Here is a 24,325-nt window from a genome sequence, read left to right as displayed (position 1 = left end):
TAAAGAAAAAGATACAGTGTAACGTCGCTTTACTTTGCTTATTGTCCTTTGTTGGGGTGAACAAAGCATTTTCTACAGTGGCGATAGCACATAATTATACAGCTTTCAATGGCAGTGTCTTGGCACATATCAAAGTTCAGAGGAGCCTTTAGAAAAAAAAAATGTTTTGTGGCAGCCTAGGGAGGGTCTCATCTTTCCTTCAGAAAATAGTTCAAGGCTCTTCTGTCAAGCTTCCCTACTTAGAACTTTTTCTCCTCCTGCTTCATAAAGTTTAAAGCGGATTCAGTGGAGTTCTATGATCTATTTCCTTTGAAAGATTGTTCCTCAGCACAGAGAGGCCTTTTGACTTCAAGAGTTCACAGATTCATGTCTTTAGGTATCATATGTCTGACCTTACCAGTTACTCCATTTAATGTCGGAGAAAAAGCCTCAACCCTTTGTGTTTGTCTGTTTTGCCTCTGTGAAATGATTTGGTGAAAAGACCATCCTTTTTAACACACCACTGAGAGGCCGTTTCTGCTGCAACATACCCTGTGGCTTTTCTCTCTTTAAAAAAAAAAAAAATTGTCCTTGTGTTTTGTGTATGGATGAGTTCACAGTGAGAATAGAATTATACAAGGGCAGACGCACACACAAAAAAAAATCTTTTGCTTTCCTCCCTCCCCGCCACCCCCCCCCCATGATCTATTGGCTCTCTTGGTGGCTGTACCCCAACAGGAGAAGCCATTTAGCAAACACAGAGGTGGCAGGCGCGTTACGGAGATGGCAGTGCGTTTTCCCTTGCTTCGACCTACCCCTAAGGCCTTCATAATTAATTGTCCTTCAGAGATGAGGGAAGTTCAGAGACAGTGTGTGGAGGGATGGCTATTGTCTGACATTCACTCCTCCTTGCCTCTGCTCTTTTTCTTCGTCCCACAAAGGGTTATCAATAGGAGAAAAGAAGCAAGTTCTCTGCAGAGAGCAAGCGGCCGGTCGTGGTCGGATCTTTCGGTGGGATGTTAGCATTGTGTTGGGCCCATCCTGAATGAAACGTCTGAAGAAGTTCTAACAGCCTTTTGGAAATGAGCCTGTTTATTTCGTCGAGATTAAACAGACTCATTGAGCAGCCCAAAGCGCGTTCGAAAGTTGGTGATCCCTTTTCACACGGCAGAGAGTGTTTTAAATCAAATTTCCTCATCTTCCTCCCACTGCCCGGATTTTATTTCACTGTAATTGTTTGGTTCTCTTTGCAGCCGTAGGGCAGAAAATGTAGTGCTCGTTCGCTCATCCCTCTTAAGTCTCTCCGTGTAAATTTGCCAGCATCAGGTATTTTCGCAAACATTCTTTTCGGGGAAGCGTAGGACTTTGGTTCTTGAAAGTAGATAATTCTGGTTCAAAACTATTGTATCACCTTCAGTGACTGCCTTAAGCCAGTCTTGGGTGCTCTTTGGTAACGTGCCATAAAACAAGCACAGTCTGTGTGCCCCCGCGCCCCCACCCCCGCCAATGCCTGCTTTTGGCTGAGACACAAAATAAAGATGCAACATGGAAACAGCCATCTGAGAAGTAAAGGCAAAGGAGGGCCATTAATGATTATTATACCTCTGTTCCTGCTAAATAGGGTGAAGCCAAGAAAAACAAATATAATTGTTCTTCCAAAGAGAGGTTGAATTGGCACATTAGAAAGCTTTCAGATCACCTCACGGTAGTGTTCACAGTGATGTCGAGGCTGAAGGGAACCATCTCGAAAGGAAATCTCTGTGTCTCACAGAGCGGTTTGTCCGGGAGGAAGGGACCCGTAAGGATATCTGCCCCCGTGGCTCCTTGAACAACTTTCAGCACGGACCTTTGGGTATTTAAAGAGAACCTGTGTATGGAAGTTGACACAACTAATATAGTCATACCAAAAAGGGGGTCATAAAAAATTAAAGTTATTCTTATGAATCTTTCATCAGAGGCAGTGAAAAGGGACACGAGTGTCGTCTAAGTCCTTTGTGCTGCGAGCTCTTCTTCCGGGCTCTGGGCTATTGTTCAAGCAGCTCCTCAAACAGACTTTCACTTTCAAACTGACAAAAGTCACTTAAAAGCTAGACAGCTGTACTAACACACCCACCTTAGCGAGCGGGAGCCACAGGCAGGTGCCGGGCCCTCTGAAGAGACCTCATTTCAAATGGGCGGGGGCCGCTTCCTCCTGCCTGCGAGGTGCTCTCGCGCTCACGCCGAGGGGGACCCTCCGCTGCGGGTTTGTGTCCCCCACCTCAGGCTCCCCCGCGTTTCTCTTGCCTTTTCTTGACAGCATAAAAACATGGCCGTCCGTGATAATACCGTACCTCAGGTGGTATGGCCAGGGTCAGGTTCTCGAAAGTGAGAGCACAGAACTTGGCACAAGACAGAGGGAGTTGGCCTCAGAACTCTCTCCTTCCGTTCCCCCCCCCGCCCCTTCTGCTTCCCTTTATTCAGCCCTTTTCCACCAGTCTAACACTCTCTTCAGCTTTTCAGCTGTCTGCTGCCCCGTCAGGAGTAACTTGGGTTGCACGGGAAACACCCACCAATGGTGGGGCCGAGCCCGACCTCAGGATTTGAGAGACAGCTAGAGACGGAGAGGTGGGTAACTGCTTGCGTCCCCGGCCTCAGGGCAGCAGCCGCCGTGGGCCATGGCGCGTCCTCCCTGTGTGTGTATTACAGGCCCCCCCCCTCCCCTGTCACCTTGTGTACAGTCTGGTCTGTGACACTGATGGTGATTATGTCCTTATTTTGCTCTGGGGGCCCCGGCACATGTGCAGAGCCCCAGCACATCTTCTTTGTCGTGCTGGCAAGCGTCCCACACCACAAATGCTTCATTAGCCCTGCTGCTGGCCTCCTTGCCAGACGCGAGTGCCCAAATCCAGGCTTCTTTCTGCTCCGTTCTTTTGTGTAGCTGATGATCATGTATTCATCTTCCCGGTTCTTCCCCATTTTCCTCGACTTCTGAACTCCAGATGTCCCAGCTTTCTTGCCCAAATCACTCTGCAGGCTACAACGAGAAACGGGGTGACTCTACCCCTTAACCCGTCCCCGCCCCTTGCCACCTTCCTACTTTTCCGTTCCCCAAGTGAACAGTGACTTGGAATGGCTCCCCAACGTGAGGACTCACATTTTCAAACTTGGAATTTGAATAGATGCCCAGGGACAGCCCCCACTTTGTGACGGTAGGTAGATAGGGTTGGGGTTAGGAGTTATTAGATATTGCTTATTGGACGAATGCCTTTCTCCTCCATCCCCACCCCTTTCCTCCCCTTGGTTCCTTCATTTGCCACATTTTATCAATTTTCAGAAAGCGGTCTAAAACGTGAGTACAGAAAAGGTTCTTCATGCTTCGCTGTGCATGTTACAGTTGTCTGAAGGTTCCCTTTCTCTGAATGGAATCTTCATCCCCTTTCTACCCCCTACCGAAGTCCCCTGCCTCCTTCCGTGGCCCTAACCTCCCCAGCCCCCAACAATGACCTATTATTAGATATTTAAAGTGATTAACACTTGGCTCTTTGGGAAAGGAGCTAAAGCTTTTCTCTTAAGTTTTATTCTGTATGTTTCACAGAACCATGGCATTTGTTCAGGTGTGCGGGTTTTTCTATTAACTGCGGGAAATTTCAGAGTTCAATACCTTGGGCTGTGATAGGTGCTACATAATCGGGACGTTTAATTTCCCCTTAAGTTTGAATTCATTGGTCTGTGTTAGCATGCAATGAGTAGCTTCCCCAGGGGAGAGTTTCACCAGTTTTTATCCCCCCAACCACTGCAACAGAAGATGTTTTAATGTCTCTATCTTTGAGCAAAACATAGATTTTTTTGTTTGTTTTCAGGATTAAGTTCATATTTTTATGGGTATCACAGACACTAGGACAAAGACATTGGTGAGGAATAAAGAAAACTCCCTCCAAGGAATGAGTTGTCATATTGTACCAGGTCCGAAATCTTTCCAGTCACGGAGCCCCGTTCGGAATTTTAGGAATAACCTGTCTGGCAAAGGGAAGGGAAGAGAGGTGGTCGCATCAGGAGGCCACCCAGCCCCAGGCGGGAAGCCTGTGAGGAGGGGCTGGTACCTGTCATTGATGGAATCGTTTTCAAAAGACTCAGGATGTCCCTAGAACATTCCCAACCTTCCATTATTACCTCATTATGGTTTTATCACCCATAGGTTTATTTAAGCCTTTTTCAAACCTAACTGCATTCTCAGAGTATACCACTCCTCAAGATGATAATTCTCTAAATTTATTACCTGCTGTGAAAATTGTATCTTCTTTTTATGGCTCTGAAAGTCATTTTCCTGGAACTCCAAAGGGATAGCCCTTGTTACAATATCCTGGGATTTGTGAACAGAACTGTAGCCATATTCTCCATTTCCTTTCTGATTTTATAGACTTTGATCATTCCTCCCTCTTAATCTTCATCTGTCCAGATTAAGGGGCTCTAATCCTTTTTAAAAGTCTAATCTCATACAGTCCGTGGGCCACCCCTGATCATTTTAGCTGCCTTTCTGTAATGCGCTTCTGGCATGACTGTGTCTTCGTGAGGGACAGTGCAGTTACTGGCCAAGGGGACAGAATTCCAGCTGTGGGCCACCACGCCACGCTTTGGTGATGATAACTCTCTCACACACACCCAATGCGATTTGCTTTGATTGTCCCAAAAGTTTATCCTCGGAAGTTGGATTTCTTGAGTAGCTTCTCAGTTAGCACTTTTTGGTTAAAATGATCCCATGAGACCAATTTATGAGACGCTTGGCAAGAATTCTGGCAGATCTTAATGTGTCCACGGGACATATCCAGCCAGATGAAAAATGGGCAGATCCGCCCTACTGTCTGGATGTTTTCAGTGTTTTTGTTGATAAAGTATCAGAGTGTTTGATATCGGGAAGATATGGCCTTAGTCTTGGGTTTGAGCCTATAACAATGATAACTACAGCAAGAAAGCTCTGGTCTCTAAATTATTCTCAGGCAGGAAACAAAATGTTCACTTACAAGTAGGTGTTTTTTTTATATAAATAAAAGCATCACCTTGAAATCTGAAAAAGGAAATCCTTTGGGGAGTCTTTGCCATGTCCGTGGTCCTGAACTGATTATAATAGAGCAGAGACTCACGAACAGCCTGCATCCTGGAACCGGTTCCTGGGATCAAAACCCAGCTCTGCCACTTTCTAGCATTGAAACCTTGGCAAATGTCTTACCCGCTCTCTGTGCCTCAGTCTCCTCATCTATAAAATGGGGGAAATGATAGCAAGTATCTCACCGAGTGGTCTTGAGAATTAAATGAATACGCACGAATATATTAGCCCAAAGTAAGTGCGTATAAGCATTTGCTTTTATTAATTCCCAGAGCCAAGTAAAAGTTACCTTGTTGCCGTTATCAGTAGCTCAACGGTTGCGCCATTTCCCGCTGACCCTAAATAGGCAAACAAACAAATGAGCGGAAGAGGGAGTTCTCATCAGAATTGGGACAAAGAGTCAATGCAAAACTGGTTTTAAAAAGAGAAAGTGATTCTTCCTGCCCCAAGTGTGGCTGTAAAGGTGACACCAGCCTGGCACAGCTCCAGGATTCTGGAGTCATGGGTTCTAGATGAGAAGAGCAGCGATGGGGTGATGGGGTCTGGGGGAGGGAACCCTGGATCGGAGGGTCTAGTTCTGGCAACACCTGTCTATTTTGGGCTCTACTCTGCTCACCTGTAAAGTGATTCGATTAAACACGGAGCTTTGTTCTCTCTCTGAAGTTCTGTGATTCTAGAATAAAGACATTCTGCATTCTCTAAATAAATCCTGGGCATGATGCAAAGCTTTAAGCAGTGATTGCGGAGCCCCTAGGAATCCAGATGGTGTCCATGCGGGGCCACTTCCCCCCGTGTGGCTCTGCTGTGGCTTAATTATCTCAGCGAACATCTCTAGGGTGCCCATTTCAGTGTTCTCCCAAGGCCCTCTTCGCAGATCTAAATCTCAGCGGTGCCCTTGGAGACGTGGCAGCTCCCTCGCTGAGATTATAGGGACTAATTTTTTAAATTCATAAACATTTGTTGACTGAGTTGGCACTAGTCGTGAGACTTGCTGCTCACTTTATTCGTTGTGTCAGCTAGGGCAGCCAAGCAATGAGGACATTTGTCCTTGAGGCCCTCGTGCAAGTGGGTTTTCTGGGAGATGGTATAGAACAGGACAACTAAGGGATTGTCTGTGTACCTGTTCCCGTACGTCTTCCTGTATGCCCGACATCGACCCAGACCGCTGGCACTTGTGATACGCATCAACCTCTGTTTAATCTACAACACCTCCCCTCAGACAACTACCTTCCTTCCTAGGCTCGGCTGGTAATTTTTGCAAAGGCACTACCACCTTTTCTTTTAGGGACGCCCAACATGGTGACAGTCTCCATCAGGAAAGTCTTTTCCACTGGGGTTTTGTGTGTGCTCATGTGTGTGGTTGACAGGTGGCAAATCTTCACACAAGTCATTTGGATAAGTGTTTTTTTTATCTTCCTCTGGTCGTAGTCCCCAACTTCTCTTTTTTTTGGGGGGGGAGGGCTACCATAACATTTTAAAGTGAAATCTGGTTGTACAAGTGACTTTTCATAAAAGGTGACAATAACATTGACTGAGAACAAGTGTGGGGGTTTGAGTGGTTCTAACGGTCGAGAAATAACCAGAAGTAGGTAGAAGAAGATGAGAGGCTTTGGTTTCAAGGCCACTGCATTTCCTTTAACATACAGACGATTTTCCAAGATGTATCATTGAATGTGAACTGAAGGTACACAAGATCATTTTTATGTAGACTCCTGGAAGTGCCTTTCAGCAGGGCCAAGGCAAGGGCCAATCCCCGACACCACCCTAAAACTCCCCACCGTGAATGTCACCTCAAGCCCAGTGAGCCGTTGACATGGGTGGAGGGGGCTCCCAGGGGCCCCAGGGGCCATTCCGGAATCTGTTTCTCCCCTTCTCCAAACTATTTACCTTTCTTGAAAAGGGAATTTCAAAGCCATTCACAAGCCCTCAGGTTGCTTTGAAATACAGCTCATCCTTAGTTTTGCAAAGGGTAATTGTGGAGGAGAGACCAACAGGATACTCTAGAAGCACAAAATAGAATTTGTCTGACAGAACAAGGATGTTTTGGGCAAAACCAAAAGATGGGACTGGGGTGTTTAATCCCAGTCCTTTCTCAGAACAGCCCGGATATGATTTGGGACGCATCCTCTATTGTTAGCAGACTGAGAGGCTCTCCCAGGATCCGGTGTTCTTGGAAGCACTCTTGATGATCACCCACATCTCACAGTGCCTTTCCTGGTGCTCGCGGTGAGTGGTGCTGTTCTCATCGTCCTGCCTGAACTCTGCTTCCTAACAGTTTCTCCTTGGGCTCCTCCCTCACATGCTCCATCAGCAGGAATACAGGGCAACGCAGACCAGTTTCCATGTCAGCCTCGGCAAAGCTTAATTACGAAGATAAACCTGCCGTAGAAAACAATCACGTAATGCATTCTCGAACGAAACAGGAGTAACTGTGGATTATCTGTGCCCCAGCTTCCTTTTGTGCAATATTGGAGAGTTTATGTCTTGTTGTTTTTGGATAATCTCCCGTCCAAGAATGGCACCAAGCTTGGCCCTATTTATCTTACCACCTCACCCAGTAATTGTAGCAAAAGTTAAACTTTAAGCACTATCAGCCCGTCTTGAACTCAGACGCCAGTGGCACATAATTTGTGGGGCTGCCTTGAAGGGAAGTTAGTTAACACTGCACGGTGACTGGTACGCTGCTTATTTTTGTGTTTTTTGTTTTGTTTTGTTTTGTTTTTTTTAATCTAAGTATCGAGCTGATTCATTTGATGTGTTGTGAAGGAGGTACAGATCCCTCCGTCTCGGACGATTGAATATTTACTGGCAGGAAAGTTCCTCACGAGAAGCTCCCCATCAAGGCAGAGCAAGACTCAAGTCTTCCCGGTCCTTGACCATCTCTGGGCGTGGTTTAGCTCTGATCCCATAGACACGGGCAGCCTTCAGCGCATCTGCGGAATGGCGTGACTTTGCAGGTTGAATTTGGGTGAATCAATCCCAGCTACCCAGCGAGAACAAGGAGTGTGCTGATCCAGTGAGGCACACAGGATTAGTGAAGAATGAAGGCGCATTCAGGAGAAGGGTTAGCCCTCAAGTTTGGCTAAGAGCAGAGGTTGGCAGACTAGTGGCGGATGGGCCAGATCTGGCCCGCGGCCTGTCTTTTATGACTCCAAGCTCAGAATGGTTTTTATATTTTTAAAAAGTTGTAAACAAGAAGAAGAACGTGCAACGGAGACAGAATGTGGCCCACAAAGTTTATGTGTTTACTCTCTAGCCCTTTTCAGAGAAAGATTGCCAACGGCTGGCTCAGGTTGTTTCACTCTTTTGGAGAATATGGACTCTCTCCTAGTCCTGGGGTCCCCAAACCCTCTGATTCTTTGACGAAATAGTCTTGCTCGAGCTCTTACCTGAAGAGCCTGCCAGACGCATTATTCCAGCAGAAGGCTTCCAATTGTTTTTAAGGTCTAAGAGTCTTTTCATAGTGTCTGGGGGGTGCGGAGACTGGGGAAAGTATTAGACTTTAGTTTTTAATACTTTGCCCCTGATTTTCTTTTTGGCGAGTTTTATTCATTTGTTTGTTTTGTTTGTTAAAACGTGGAATCACTCTTTGAAACATGTGCAGAGTTTGGGAAGGAAGGAGAATTGACTCCGTCGCCAGAAATGACGTGACAATCATTGTGTTACCTGACATGTACATCACCAAGACTTCCAGGCCATTTTAATCATATTCGGTGAACCACATTTCGGCCCCTCAGAACAATTGTTGCCAGTGTCAAAGAGTTTCTTCTAAACTCTACCATAAGAGCTTATTATATAGTACCTCCTTTCCTTGGGATAGGGGAGAGATGGTTGTATTTATCTTGACATCTCTATGCATTACCGATGGAATGCTTACACCGTTTAAGAAGTACACACAAATCGTTAACAGGTAGAATAGATGTTAAGACATTCTTTTTTTTTTATCACCGGAAGTCACAACTGCTCAAAAGGCTCCATCCTAGCACATGCGTTGATAATCGTACGCTGTTTGTATCCGTACAGATGTCATCAACATCTTAAGGGTGTAGACATTTTATGGTGCATTCTGTATATTGTAAAGAGCACTTTGAAAAGAGAAAGACTCAAGTCAGGTGAGGAAACCAAGAAAAGACTCAGGGCATGCCTCTGTGCTTCCTTCAGGCTGCTGTCAGAGAGGTCCGCGTGAGGGTGATAGCCTGGAGTCGCCCCTCACTGCCCACGCTACAGACCAAAGCCCACGCATGATGCTTTTTCGTGGACTTCCCTTGTCCACTCAAGGCGGGCCCTTAACCTCCCTCCTCGCAGTTTCCACGTGACTGTTCCTTCTTTTTATTGCATTCCCTCCAGTGGGCCATTTCTACCACGTGCCATCTTTTTTGCCCCTCCGCTGGCAGGTGTACAGACTGGTATGGCACTGGAGGATGGCAGGCGGTTTAACTTGGAAGTGTCCTGCCACAGGCTCAGTGTCCGTCCCTGCCACAGTGACAGACGGAGAGACATGCTTTCCTTTTGCCACTTTTTCCGACGATCCCTGCCGCTCTTTCAGGCTGGCCTGGAGAAACCTGGGGGCCCTGGTGTCCATCCCCACCCCCACCCCTCGCGCATTAACATGACATTGCATGGCGAGCACAGAACTGGAGCGGCTCCCACCAGCTGAAACCTCTGATCCCAAACCCACCAGAGAGTTTGGCTTTTGGATTTTGGCAAGAAGGCCTGTTGCCCATCAGGTCAGCATGAATAAAGATTTCTTTCTTCCTTTCTTTTTTAAAGTCAAGCACCAACTGACACTGCCCCCAAAGCTCCCTTTCTCAAGACAGTTTAACCCTTTCTCCCAAGTACAATTTTTTGTGTTCAGAACGCATGGGATTTTGTTTTACTTTTTGCCTGGGAGACAACCAAGAAATCTACTGTCCATAAAATCGGAAAGCCACATCAATTCTAAGCCATCTTATCATTTTTAAAGTATGTTTGTCCAGCTTTGCAGTAGGAACAAGCAGACTGTTTGAAGGCCACATACTTTTCAAACCTTGGTTGCAACACGTTTGCCCCGTTTTGAAACTGTCTTTATCTAGCCGAGAAAACGAAAATCTATTTGACAAAGTGGCACTCTGGCCAGTTTATCTTGCAATATGGCTTTAGCTCACTGAGTCTATTGATTTCCTTAAATTAATGTTTACAGAATGCTACTGAATTTTGCTCAACAGAACATTGTTCTTTTGAAGGTTTGTAAAAAAAAAAATATGATACAGACTGTTATTGCTATGTGTTCCTTTGCTTAGAGGAAACATGGGGGGGTGTTTTTGTTTTATTGTTTTTTGGGGTTTTTTTTAAGGACAGCCTTGAACTATAGCCACTTCCTATAAGCATTTACTCTTCACATATTTAAGTAGCAAAACATGTTACTAGGAAGTGATCCCACTCATAGGCCTAAAACTGCATGATCACGCTGATCCAATCCTGTAAGTTCCCTGAAAGATGAACGCCACTTGGAACATCAGAGTGAAAGAGACTTTAGTCTGAAGCCTGGTTGCTGCCATAGAACCTTCCTTTGCCTCATCAGGTATAACCCAGCAGACGTAGGCAAGTGGCTTCTCGACCAGTGCTCCCCAGATAACGCCGGGCCTTCCAAACATAGGTGTGAGCAACCTCGTAAAATTTAAACACCGCGTAGCCATTTGGTGGGAACTCTAAATACGACACCTTGTTCTTTGACCGTGGTGCTCAGTGATTAATTAAGGTACAAAACCTAATCTCTAGAGACGATTTAAAACCTGGCCTTCCCAGGGAAGCACCCAGGGCCCCGCAGCTCCTGATAGGGACTCAAGTCACAATCGTGACATGACTGGAATAAAACTTAGGAAATGCAGAGCAACTTTGTCAACTTGTTGACTCGGCCAGTAAAATTACTCAAGCAAACATCCTCAAGGCATCTTTCAAAACACTGCTTTGCGCACATTTATTAATCACAGTGGAACTCTTCCCAGTTATTGGATTCTTCCTTAAAGGTTCGAAGCACCACCTTACATCTGGGTGGTACTTTATGCTCTCCAAAGCACATTCGTGTTTGCTTTCCTACCTAATGCTTCCCCACCATGACAGGGCTTTGGGACACAATCCCACAATGCACCCTGGGCAGCATCCTGCACCCTGTCTTCCTTCGGGCCCAGTTAGTCCCCGGTCATACACACAGGATAAACGCGTGCACGACTGCAGGGGAGACCCTTAGTAACAGTGTCCTGTAACCACATTTTAAAGCTCCGGGTTTCCTCCTCTGCCTCTGACAGAAAAATTCAGTACGAACAAGACAGCGGAGAGGAGCAGCCATAACGTATCTGTTCTTGCCTTTTCATCTGGTAATCTCTGTGAGGAGTAACTAAAGCATCTGAGTTTATCCATTTAAGTCCACTCTGTCTGCAGTTTAAGTCCCCAGCTTGTGCCACTGCCGTCAGGAGCTATGTCTCTCCTTGATCAATATTTACTTAACAAACAGCGGGGATGGGAGAGTTTGTTTAGAGGAATCATGTGCACACCAGGGTGAATGAATGCTCGGGAAAGTACTTCAACTTTGTCTTCTTTCCTAGGGTCTGTGTGTGTGTGCACATGTGCGTGTGTGTGCAGAGACCCTTTCTCTTTGTAGCTTCTCCAAAGACACTTAGAAGTCATCTAGAAAATGCCTCGCTGTGTATGATTAGTGTATTGTTTATACTATAAGAGAACTCATGATGTAAATCCCAGCCCGAAGTTCGATTTTCCTTTTGTGCTCCTACCCAGGTTAAACATTTTGGAAAGGCTCTTGGGATGAACTAGATACACAAGCATCTTCCTTTGACCCCTTTGATAAGTGGGAGGGAAGAAAATGCAGTTGGAAACAATGAAAGGGGTTTGACAAGGCAACTCTAACTATGTATTTCTGATGGCATTACTTTTTTTTTTTTTTTTTTAAGTTTTATACAAAGCCCAAGGAGAGAAGTGGCTCTCCAGATTTCCAAAGCTGCTTACCCAGCTTTTGGAATTAGATGTGTTTAACGCTAATAACAAGTATGAATACCGCGGTGTTCAAGTGTAGAGAGCACTATTCTTTCAACTTCACTGAAACAATTGCTTGAAGGCTCAAGTCAGTGTCTTCAATGCGGTTGACTTGGAGGCATCTGGGTCTAGTTTGAGGGGTTTTGTTTCTGTGCGGGTAGAGGCTGGGGGAGTTATTTATTTATTTGATTTTGTGAATTGGAGTTGTAAAGCCATCTGAAATATTCATGCAGAATTGTCTGAGAAGCCCGTTTCTGTTTTATTTACTGCACAGTAGAACAGCCACAGTGGATTAGTTCTACAATACCCGTAACAAAAGCCCAACAGCTGATGCATGTGATGTTAGGAGGTGACAAAACAGTTAAAGTATGCTGCTGGCTACAGGCAAGCAGTCAGCAGATGCAGACAAAAGGGTTTGTGACAAGAATAACTCTCTCTCCAAGGCGAGCAGTGAAGAGTATCCAAAATACCAGTACCCTTTTCTCCTTGACATTGTCTTCTTACAGTCAGCATTTTATTGCCCTTTTATAGTATTAAAAAAAAAAAATGGAGGAGGAAGAAGAAAGAAAACCCACACACAAACTAATTCACCAAAATACTAGCCAGGATTTTACTTTTCCATCCCTTAAATACTCCTGCCCATGCATAGGTTTCCTTTTACATTTCCCAGTCAGAGTAAGTTTGGGAAAAAAAAAAAAAACTAGTTGAAAAGATGATCTCCCTTGATAAGATTGTGATCTATTGATAACCTTGATAAGCCATTTGAGCCTTTGGTCATGGGGGAAGGGCTGGTGAGAGAGCACCATGCCTGGTTTGTTTTCTGTCCGTTTCAGCGCAGATCATCTCACTGCTGAAATTAGGCCAGTGGACCGATTTTTAAAGGGGATCAAGGATGGAGAGGCATCCGTGGGGAGCTGTGCGAGGGACCAGGCTCAGGTCCCCTGCAAAAGGCCAAGGGATGAGCTTGGGGATATTTCAGAGGTGTGAAAAATCAGCTTCTCTTGTCTCCAGAAAATAGGAGAGGCTGTCTTCTTTTTAACCTTTGTAAGTCCCTTTCTATTCTCTGTGACATTCATTCAGCTGCCAAGAGCGTTTGGCAAGGTTTGGGCCAGCGAGCACACTTGCAGTGACCACTAACCTTGGTATGTCCTGACACTTATGATGAGTGTCTGCAGGACACAGAAGGCAGGCAGCCTGCTCTGTCAGGCTTTTATTATGTACTGCAGAGGCTAGGGACAGTCAGTTTAATAAAACAAATCATCCTTGAAGGTAAAGCAACTGGGAAGAGGAGGAGGAAGACAGGGGGAAAATGTGTCTTTGCCACTCACTCCGAGAAAGGAAAAAAAAAAAAAACAACCACCACCACCACCCAGCAAAACAGCCGTTCACCCAACATACCGTGCGTACGCGTGAGTGCGTGCGCCTGTGTGCGCGTGTGCGCGCACGCGCAACCCGGGCACAGCTGGAGCAGGTTGGAAAACATCCTCCCGATTTCCCCATTTCATCAAAGCCCATAAGGCCCTTGTTTGCTCTGAGGAGACTCAAGTACAAACAATTGTGATGAAATTGGTAGATGCTGGTAGCCAGCCCCCTTCAAATTTATAAGTGCCTTCAAGTACCTCCTCGCAATTATATTCTCCTCCAAATATCAAGGCAAGGAGAGGCAAGACCATTTGGGGTGAGGTTCCTATATTGGGATGCCTTTGTATCAGGCAAACTTTCCATTCTCCTCTCCTGAAGAACACTCGGCACCAGCAGCTCTCACAATAGCCTCGGAGTTGCAGCCAGAGTCTTTGGAAGCCTTTTGTTTTTCCCCTGTGGCATGTCCAAAGGCATGGCCTTCCCTCCCCCCTCCCAGCAGCCTGCATTGTCTTGCATTCCAGGGGCTTGATTGACTGTTACCACCTGATGCTGAGGAGAGACTCTGGGGTTCATTCTGCAGATTGTTGGGTTCTATTAAAAGAAACCTAGATAAGGGATTACTTGTCACTAAGGGATTTTCTGCAGATGTTTGTTAGTGATTGGAAATCCATTAGGTGTGAAGAGGTACAGAAAAATATGGCAACATCATTCTCCTAAGCCTGAATTCTAAGATAGTCCCCCCCAAGTCAGAAAGGACCCCCCTCTTACTCTGTTAAATGGAGCTGGGGAAAGTTTTGAAGCAGAAAGGTAAAGGTCTCTTCTCTCATGGGTGGTATTTCTACCTGTGGATGGAACTCCTTGACCACTCTCTCAAAAGATCAGTTGTTACTCATCAGTTTACCTCTCTGGAGCCACCAAAAAAGATTCATTGCTCTAGTATTAGAGGATTTCTCATTATCAACTGTTTTAAACCAGCCCAATCCGTCGTAGGAGTTATTGCTTCAAAGTAAGCACTAAATTAGCAAACCATTCCATTTGTTCCAAAAGTATTCATCCCTTCTCAAACATAAACTAATAACCCAAGTCTCCCCCTGGAAATCCTTTGTACCATTCACATTTATTTTGAAGTTACCAGCTCTTCGTGATTTTTCTCAGTCACAGATCCACAGCTTGTCGAGGTTTTGATGCCTCATCTAAATAGAAGTTACTGAAAAGGCATTAAGAAGGAGCCAGCATGGTTTAATGATAAGACACCTGGACATGTTATTTCACATGAGTCTCCTCTCATAATTTAGTCATCTTGTAGAGTCTCGTTTCTTTGTCTAGAAAATGAGTTTTGAGATCTAGTCCAACTCTTTAAATGCTATCTTTCTTCATCGTTATTTTAAAAATTCTTTTTTTTTTTTAAATATTGAGGGAGAAGGTAAGTGTGACTCTAGAGTAATGTGGATTAAAGTAGAAGGCAAGTTCTCAATATGAAAGACTAAGCATTATGGGGGAGACAAAGAATAGAAACCATGGCTCTTTACCTAAAGATATCTTGTGATAAATTCATTACTTAAACACCACAAGGCGTAAATACAAAAGATGGGAGAGGACAGCCCAAGATGGCTACCAAAAGAAATGAATGTTTCAAACAAGATAAAACCCACTAAAAACCATTAACACGCATGGCGGATGATAACGATAGAGTGGAATCCACATGCCCCCCCAGAGAAGTTCCTTTGATTTGTTCTCAGGCAAACTCTAGAACTACGCTTCCCTCCCTCCTGTAGTGCTGATGCTGTTCTAGATGGATCTCTGTCCTCTGACGATCTCCAGCAATACCTCTGCTCCCTTGGCCCCCGGTGCCCCAGCCCTCCTGTGGGGCTCTTGGTGTGGAGGGGCTTCTGGCCTTCTCTGACTTCATCTGTAAAGGACATACCCACTGTCCTTTACAGCTCTCATGCTATGCTGAGTCTCCCAAGTGTTGGAGGAACATAGATCTTTGTCATGCCTCTGTTGCCAATGGCCGGGAAAACCACACTTCTTGAAATGTTTATTTTAATAAATGCCTATGATTATGTTTCTGTAGCATTTGGCTAACAGCTCCCAAACCAAGTAGTTAAGAGTGTGTAGTTGTACTGCCTCGCTGTTCTCCAGCCAGATTCCCTCCCTCAGAAATGCCCATCTGATAAAATGTGAAGGATTATCTTTGAGGGAAGAGAGGAGAGTACTCCAAAAGGCTGCTTAATGACTTTTTATTTAGTGCAAGGTGAGTTGGAGAGCTAATCTCTCCTCCAGGCTCTTCCTGTTCCACAAATACAAATGTATCTTTGGGGGCTTTGGGGAGAAATCGCCAACGTTCTGTAGAAAATCCAGATGAATTCTCATCGGGGAATGGCCATTGGGTGTATGAGTTTGTACATCCATGGAGGATAGGGCGGTATTTGGATGATCTGGGGGAGCTATGTCCTGAGAAACTGGCCAGTGTATATGTCTTTGGAAGGGGATACTCAAAATTTTCACTTTTTCTAGACTCTGATAGACCCCAGATGGGGTCCCTTCTTTTTCTGGGGAATTACTCGTTTCCTTTACAGAAGACGAGTGACTGACCACTGGAACTTCTTTGTCCAATTTTAAATGTATCAAACGGGGATGCCTGGTGATCATTTTAGTTATCTTTAATAGTCACTCTCATTTTAAAATGGTCTATTGTACAAATTGAGAAAAGGTGGGGAGGAAGAGATCATATATGTTCAACATGACACTACCTCCCTTGGACTTTGGTTAAGAGGCATACGTGAACTGAGATGAAAATCTTTCACTTCTTATGTATGTGTGGACAGACTTGTCCACACATACAACTACAGTGCATTTACTTCCTCATATATCTGCTCTTGCTATTAGATAAAACATTGCTAACGTATAAGTACCCCCACTAAAAGAAATCTACTGAGTGTCAGTGTGTACTTGGAAAATTATGAGTTCACCGAATGGTTCTGCAAATCCTTTATCTTGGTGTGGATGCTTTACCTTGAGTAACTGACAAAGAATACTAAGTACATCAATAGCTACCGTTTTCTTGGACAAGAGGTCAGACTATTAAATAAACAATTAAGAACACGGGCACACACACCCATGCACATTTCTATTAAGTTACTCTGGAAGAAAAGGATAAACAAATAGGGGTTCTGAAAAGAACATTTGGAGAATGTTTATCTTAGAGTATAAGGGCTTTGAAAAATTACCTTGATCTCTCTGAGCCTCAGTTTTCTCCACTGTAAAAAGAGGATAATGACACCTTATAGAGATGTTGGGAGAATTGAATGGCATCATTCACAGTCAGTACACAACACAGCGCCTGACACGTAACGAGCACCCCAAAAATGTTAGCTTTCGTTACTATTATCAGCTGCATAAATCACTGTTGTGGGACAATTCTAATCTCAAAGGAAAGTACTTTCTGATGTAGAATTTTAGGAGTCACTAAAACTTTGTATTTGGAGATTCAGTGTTAGTGTCATTATCTCATTCCTTTCTGTATGCAGAGTACTTTGTGATGCATATTACTCTCGTATCCAATTTAGCAGGTGAGTCAATAACCCTCCACTTATGCAGGAAACAAATTCTAGGTTTTCTTCCTTTCCAGGGGGGTTCGTTTCTATCAAAGGCCAATTATTTCTTACCCTGCTTTTGGGAACACGTTTTGTTTTCATAATGGGAATCAAAGAGAAATAGGATTGAAGTTCTGAAAGATTAGCTGGAAACTTGCACCTGGAATACACCTGTTTACGAAGTGCGTAAACAGGAACCCAACAGTGCGTGTCCCCTTTTCTCACCCAGATATTCAGAAGGGGACCCTAGTTTGTCAGTATGTCTGCGTGGATCCTTTGCACGAGTCCCTTTCTAAAACTTCGCAAAGCTGTCAACCCCACATTACAATGCTACTATATATAACAAATTTACATAAGAGAATAGAGGCCGGCCATTTTTAGCAAATGCAGGTGCCGTGTAAGCCCCTTCCTGAAAGAAAGAACTTAGCTCAGTTTCCTTTGAAGAACTGGAGACTTGAAACTGAAAACTTTATTAATGCCATTGTCTCCTTGTATCAGCAGGTTCCAGAGAGATTCCTGGAAGTTGCGCAGATCACATTACGAGAGTTTTTCAATGCCATTATCGCAGGCAAAGATGTTGATCCTTCCTGGAAGAAGGCCATATACAAGGTCATCTGCAAGCTGGATAGTGAAGTCCCCGAGATTTTCAAATCCCCGAACTGCCTACAAGAGCTGCTTCATGAGTAGAAATTTCAACAACTCTTTTCGAATGTATGAATAGTAGCAGTCCCCTTTGGATGTCCACGTTGTACGTCTCTAGATTTTGATTTCATATATATGTGTATGGGAGGCATGGATGTGTTATGAAATCAGCTGGTAATTCCCCCTTATCATCTTTCGCTCATTTCCTTTCGTTTTCCATCGCAAGGGGATGGTTATTTTTCCTTCTGTCTTTAGTTTACTTTTGCCCAAAGCCCTTAACATTTGGAGACTTAAAAATAGGGTTAATTTTCAGGGAAAAAGAATGTTGATGTGTGTAAAATCTATATTAGCAAGGAAAGGCATTTCAAAGGTGCCTCTGCTTGATTGATGGTTTATCGCAAATGGCAGTTGGTGGAGGGAGACCCGTGACACAGGACCGCTCTCCAAACGGTGGGGTGTCTCTTGTTTTTACTGCTAAGAAGGCCAGAAAACTCAACGAGACCACTACATAAACTTAAATATTTTGTTTGGTTGGAACTCCGTACGTAGCTTTTTATCACACGTTGAAAAACAATGCCAGCGGCAGGTAAACAGCTCACTTTTCAAAAGTTACCCCGAAAGGCCAAATTTCAAAAAGAAAAATAATCACTATCAAGCTTTTCCAAGGAAAAGTGGCAAAGAGCCCAAGCTAGGGCCAGTTTCTTACGGAGGCAAAGCAATTTTACACAAAACTGACTCTTTCATGATGAGACTAGGAATTTGTACATGGTGTTCAAATTACCTCTCTAAATTTTACAACAGGCTCTTCATCATCAGCGAGTATATATCATTCTTCATAGAGAAAAAAAACCCTAGAGCATCATTTTCTATTGTCTTACTTCAGATATTAAGAGGCGCATACGTTTCAAATGTACTCTTTGCTCAACTTTGTTGATGTGCTTCGAAGGATTATAATTTCTGCTGAATATTTAACATGCTTTTCAAGAAAACACTATTTTCCGAATACCTTTCTGTAGTAAGGAATAAAGGACATCCCAAGTTGACCCGTACAATTCCTGCCTGCATTAGAACCTTGTTGGCTGACTTGATCTTCACCTCTGGAGAGGAGCACGTGTGAGAATGACCCATTTTCATATACAATTCCACAGTACCCTGATGGATATTCAGAGCGGTGACAGTCTAATTAAGTGTTTCTTCATTTTAGGTACAACATTTTAAAGCAACTGATAAAGTCTCTTCTAATTCAGAAGCTAGTACTGACCAAAATGTGCGAACAGTGTATGGATGGCATAGGAAGGTTTGGGGTTAACCCAAAAGACACAATTTCAGCATACATAAGAAAGCTAGCTGCTATTTCATGCTTTCTTCAATGGTTCTCCTCTTTTTCCTTTTTCTATTTTTTTCCAGTTTTTCAAAGGTGTACAGTGTCCCATGCTTGCTTTTAAAAAGTCGTATGGCATTCACGCTTGTTTTTTCAGATGGGTTTTGTGTACAGATGCAGTAAGAATTCCTTGTTCATCCTAACAGGCTTTTCTAAGCCCCCCTCCCCGCCCCCCCTCCGTAAGTCATTTGATACGCACTTAAAATGACACAGGAACAAACCTGGTATTTAGATTATAGAGAACACAAATACCATTTTTCCTTAATTTTTATAAAAACCACCTTTGACTTTGGAGAAACGCAGGTTGGCCCATGTGACTAACTAGCTGACCCAATCGCCGCAATTTAACATCATTTATAAATTCTGCTGATGGACAGGAATGTATGGAGGCAATTATTGTCAGCACAAAGCCTTAAAACCTGCTGACTTTAAATTAAACGGCACAGTCGTATGATGCCCCTGCATCATTCAGGAGGCTAACAGGCTCACACAGTGTGGACGGAGTGCAGCAACACAGGCAGGAGCGCCCCTGGCTTCACTCTGCACCCCACAGCCAAATGCATCATCCGACTCGTGTCCCCCTACATGACGCACACAGAGCCATCAGATCCAATTTGTTCTTGTTCCGGCTTTGCCTGGGGGTGGAAAAAAAAAACGTGTTCGGATAATCATTACATTGGAATAAAATGCAAACCAAAAAAAAAAAAAAAGAAAGAAAGAAAAGAAAAGAAAATCGAATCGGCACAAAGTAGGGAAGCAATCTCAACTTGTGGTCACACTCTTTTGCCTTCCTTCATGTGAAAGAGTATGAATTCATTGTTCACGTCATTACACACCCGGGTCTTTGCTGTTCCATATAATCCGTATCAACATTGTGTGTTGCCATTTGCAAGGTAGAAGGCAAAACCGTAGTGTATTCACCTATGTAGACAGACTGCAAGTATCTTCTGATCTGGGGCAAATTCAGTATTGATTCCAGACTCATTTGGATCTTTAGTATTATTTTCCCCTGCCTTTCTAATTTAAATAGACAAATTAAGCAAAAGTGTGTGTTCACAACCAATGTTGATTGTGCTTATCTATGATAACATCCGCTCAATGTTCACTGAGGCGTAGAAATTATTTCAGAGTAGAAATTGCTTGAGGATAAACTCATCTCTTTGTTCTGAAAACAGAACTCGATCACTTTTGTTTTTAGGTGGTTTTTCCTCTTTTACGATCATAAAATCTTGTGCCTCCCAGTGCATTGGAAAGTGACAAAAGCCTGTCTCTCACAACTCCTATTTAACAATTTTGGGGTTTTTCTTTTCTGTTTTTGTTTTTGTTTGTTTGTTTGTTTTAAATCACCATCTTTCAAATCTCAGCTCAACTCTCACCAAGTGAAAAAAATTGGCTACTTGGGAGAAAGTTAACTTTCTACGAAGGTGGGAGGGTGAAGGATGAGGGACAGTTTACATAGGAAAAAAAGTCTAAAGTGCATGTTGAAATACCACATTTCCAGTTATTTTCTGCTAACCCGAAATTATTTTTGCATATACACTTGAGGTTATAGTCTGTGCCTAGACCTAAAATGCACCAGCGGGGGGATTTTTAAAAATCCTTCAAAAATACCAGTTTTTTCCCACAAGTACAATTGTTCTTGTGCCTTCTGTGGCTTTCGATTTCATCTTTTTTGACTTTATTTCCAATTACTACAGCTGCAATAAACACTAGATTTTTTTTCTGGCTGTTTGACATAACGTTGATAGCTATGCATATTTTGTGTCTTTTTAAAACAAAGCGGGAGAATACGTTTTTGAAGAAGAGAATTTTTAGAACAGTTTGATACCGCAAATTATTTTTTCTTCAATTGTTTGAGCAGCATCCGAGTTTTGAAAATTCTTGTAGAAGCCAATTTTTTGTAACTGTGGTGCAAATCTTGTGTTTTCTTAGCCTAATGAAAAGTAGTATAGAAGCAATATTTCATACCATGTGCTATATATGTGTGTGCGGGTGGGTAAACATAAACACATGCACACATATACACACATGTAAAAATATACATATATATATGCGTGTGAGGTGGAAAGCTTACCTTTTCCTATCTAGATTTAAGGACCTATTTTAGACATTTGTTACGTTTTGTGAAAAGAATGTTCTATTTGCAACAACAAAACATTTAATTCTTACTGTATCTCTGGCTGTTTAAGGAGGACGTTTCACATTAAATGGTAAAACCACTTGGAAGATGGTAGGATGTAGTAATTATTTAAGGAAACGTTCACCCACATATTCCTGAAGTTTGCTTTGTGCCTCCGAGTATTATTTAATTAAAGTGTTTTATGTTTGCAGAATCTTTGTTGCTGTGCTAGGGATGTGGGTGAATATCATTTTTAAAAATTGTAAAAAACAACAAAAAAAGCAAAACAAAAACACTAAAGCAAGAGGGGAACTTTTATAAAGCAATGTAAATATTTAACCTCATGGCTGTGGTTACGTAAGACATGAGATTTTAATAAATAACTACATTCTCACAACATCTGTTGAATTTATTAGGAACACTACAGTGACTGTATAGACAGTTGAAAGCATTCTTGAAAATCCTGCTCTCTACTTTTAAAAGATAACAGTCTCTTTCATCAGATGTCAAGGGCAAGGGTAATGCAGTTTCTGTAAATTTATGAAATTTCTTTTTATGTACATGAAAACAGTAAGTAACCCCCAACACACACACACACACACACACACACACACACACACACACACACACAGGTTAATACTAAGTCAGAAAGCTAAAGATGTGGGGGCTTTGAAAATAGGCTGTCCCTCAGAAGCAATCATAAATTCATCAAAGAAAAAGTGGTTTACAGACTCCCTGAAAGCTGTACATGTGAGGACAGAGCAAAATCTCTTTGCCATGTATATTATAGAATATTCATTGGTGTGAATAGTACAAATGTTTCCTTCTGGTACAGAACTCTGTGTTTGCAAATTATAAGAAGCATTGTTTTCAAAAAGCTCCCCTTAAAAGAATGTAACTGATTTATATGAGTAAGCAGTTACTGTATTGCACTTAAATGTTATGTTGAAGGAAATGCAGTTTTGTTTTCTGTCGATCTGTTGGTTGTAAACCATCTTAAAAAACTAAAGCTAAAATGTTCATATTCAGAGCTGGGATCAAAACTGGCATTTAACCTTTGCATCTTCTTATAATTATCCTTCTAAGAATATAACAGGATCTGGAAGCCTCTGGACTTTGAGTCATTCAACTGAGCCCTCTCTCAAATCGGATACCCCCTAAAATGCACAAACGTGAGCGGAAAAGGCAAACAGACTGGCCCTCTTTTGTGAAAATGCATTCATTCTGTATTTTAAAAATATTTGAATCCTCTACGTGGGAGGAAAAGGCATTTTGAAATTGCATATTACCACTTCAAAATTAGAATTAGAACAACAACGTATTTGGGGTTGGTCTCAGAGCTACCTAGAAAAATCCAAGGTCGTAGTTTCTCCCAATGTCGTCCCAGCCATTTTTCATATGTATATAGTATAAACCGTGACAAAACACTGCCTTTCTATTATTTAGCAATATGTTGTAAATAGCATTATTAAGCTCTTTTTTTTTGTAATAAAGACCCTTTGATTTGAATATAGTACAATAACTGAACTGATAAAGTCAATTTTTGATTTTTTTTTTTTTAGCTAGAGGCAATTTCAATTGTGGATTTTTGTTGTTGTCTATTGTTCTGAAGACTTTGCATAATTTATTGGTTTAATTTATCCTAATTTATTTGATGAAGGTGTACAATTTTGTATTACCAAGGATGTACTGTAATATTAATTGATATGATAAAAAAAATGAGACTCCCTGTCCATATTAAAAAGAAAATAAAAAGGTGCAGTAGACAATTGATTTTAAAGTAAAAGTACAAAAATTTAGTTTGGCAGCTACTAAATTTTAAAACAGAAAAAAGTTGTTGGGGGGTGGGTGGGTAGGGGGTTTTACTTTGTGTGTTTTAAGCTTTTGTATACTCTCCAAACTTTTACCTTTTGCTTTGTACCACTTAAAGGATACAGTAGTCCAATTGCCTTGTGTGCCTTTCATCTTCTCTTAAACTGAATGTATGTGCAGTATATATGCAAGCTTGTGCAAAATAAAATATACATTACAAGCTCAGTGCCGTTTGATTTTTTTTTTAATTTTTTAATGTTGGTTTTTTTTTTTTTTTTTTTTTTTGAGAGAGAGAGAGATTGACAGAGTGTGAGCAGGGGAGGGGCAGAGAGAGAGGGAGACGCAGAATCCGAACCAGGCTCCAGGCTCTGAGCTGTCAGCACAGAACCTGATGCGGGGCTCGAACCCACAAACCATGAGATCAAGACCTGAGCCGAAGTCGGATGCTCAACCAACTGAGCCACCCAGGCACCCCTGATTTGGTTTTTAAACATGTGACATTTAACTTTTGGACCTGCGTCTCATTGGAGGACAACAGGCAAGTTGTGACTAATATCAATTATGGAGCTTTGCTTTTATTAAAATGCTTAATTACACAAGCCTCACATGAATGCACACGACTCCTAGCAATGATTTTTTGACTTGAGACTATTGTAGTAATTGATTAGATCTCTTTTTAAATCTATCTATTCTCACAGATTTAACTTTACTTAGCCCTCAAAATTTTTAAATGATAAAAGCTTTGGCTCAAAACAATGTTGGGAGCTCAATTTAATTCACCAACTGCAAATGTCTGACGATTCTCAGAACAAGGGGACATGTTCCCTAAAGTCAAAGAATGGCAAATATGTCACTGAAATAAGTGGAACGAGAGCTCGTATTGTTTCTACTCTGGTTGGACTCAGAACTAAGTACTAATGTAAATTTTCCAAAACCTTTCTAGAATGTTCCTTTAGACATGATGACTGGCAGCATATTTCATACTAAGAACACTGGTCTGTGGCTTTTAAAAATGTCCTTCATCTCTTTCGCTTTGGTTTAAAATCCTGTCTCTTTTATCCTTGAATCAGGAGCATGAAGAATTAGCAAAAATCCTTTACCTCCTCGAAACTGACTCTATTATACATCATTCACAGCTGCACCTCCCTTTCTGGCTTCCATATTACCGTAGACTGAGTCTTCTTAATCTCCGATTTCATTTACTTTCACCTGAATGATGAAATTCTATTTTGACCCTATTCACACGAAGATGCTTAGAATCAATGCGATATCAAAACTAGTAAATAACGACAGTATTTTTTTCACTTAAAGTTATGTTTCTTTCTGTG

General features: G+C 42.6%; 1 protein-coding gene across 1 annotated transcript in view; it reads left to right on the top strand.

Moving 5' to 3' along the window:
* Positions 1-23,222, top strand: part of PROX1 (prospero homeobox 1) — a 52,126-nt gene extending 28,904 nt beyond the window's left edge. Inside the window, exon 6 of the mRNA XM_081791888.1 lies at positions 17,545-23,222. Within this exon, the coding sequence (XP_081648014.1) occupies positions 17,545-17,730 (186 nt within the window). The 3' untranslated portion in view covers positions 17,731-23,222. The remainder of the gene's footprint in view (positions 1-17,544) is intronic.
* The last annotated feature ends 1,103 nt before the right edge of the window (positions 23,223-24,325 follow it).

The sequence above is a fragment of the Panthera onca genome, chromosome F1 (genome assembly GCF_046562875.1).
Source record: "Panthera onca isolate mPanOnc1 chromosome F1, mPanOnc1 haplotype 2, whole genome shotgun sequence".
Lineage (NCBI taxonomy): Eukaryota > Metazoa > Chordata > Mammalia > Carnivora > Felidae > Panthera > Panthera onca.
The sequence above is the reverse complement of the archived record's forward strand: the minus strand, read 5'-3'. Positions and strand labels throughout refer to the sequence as shown.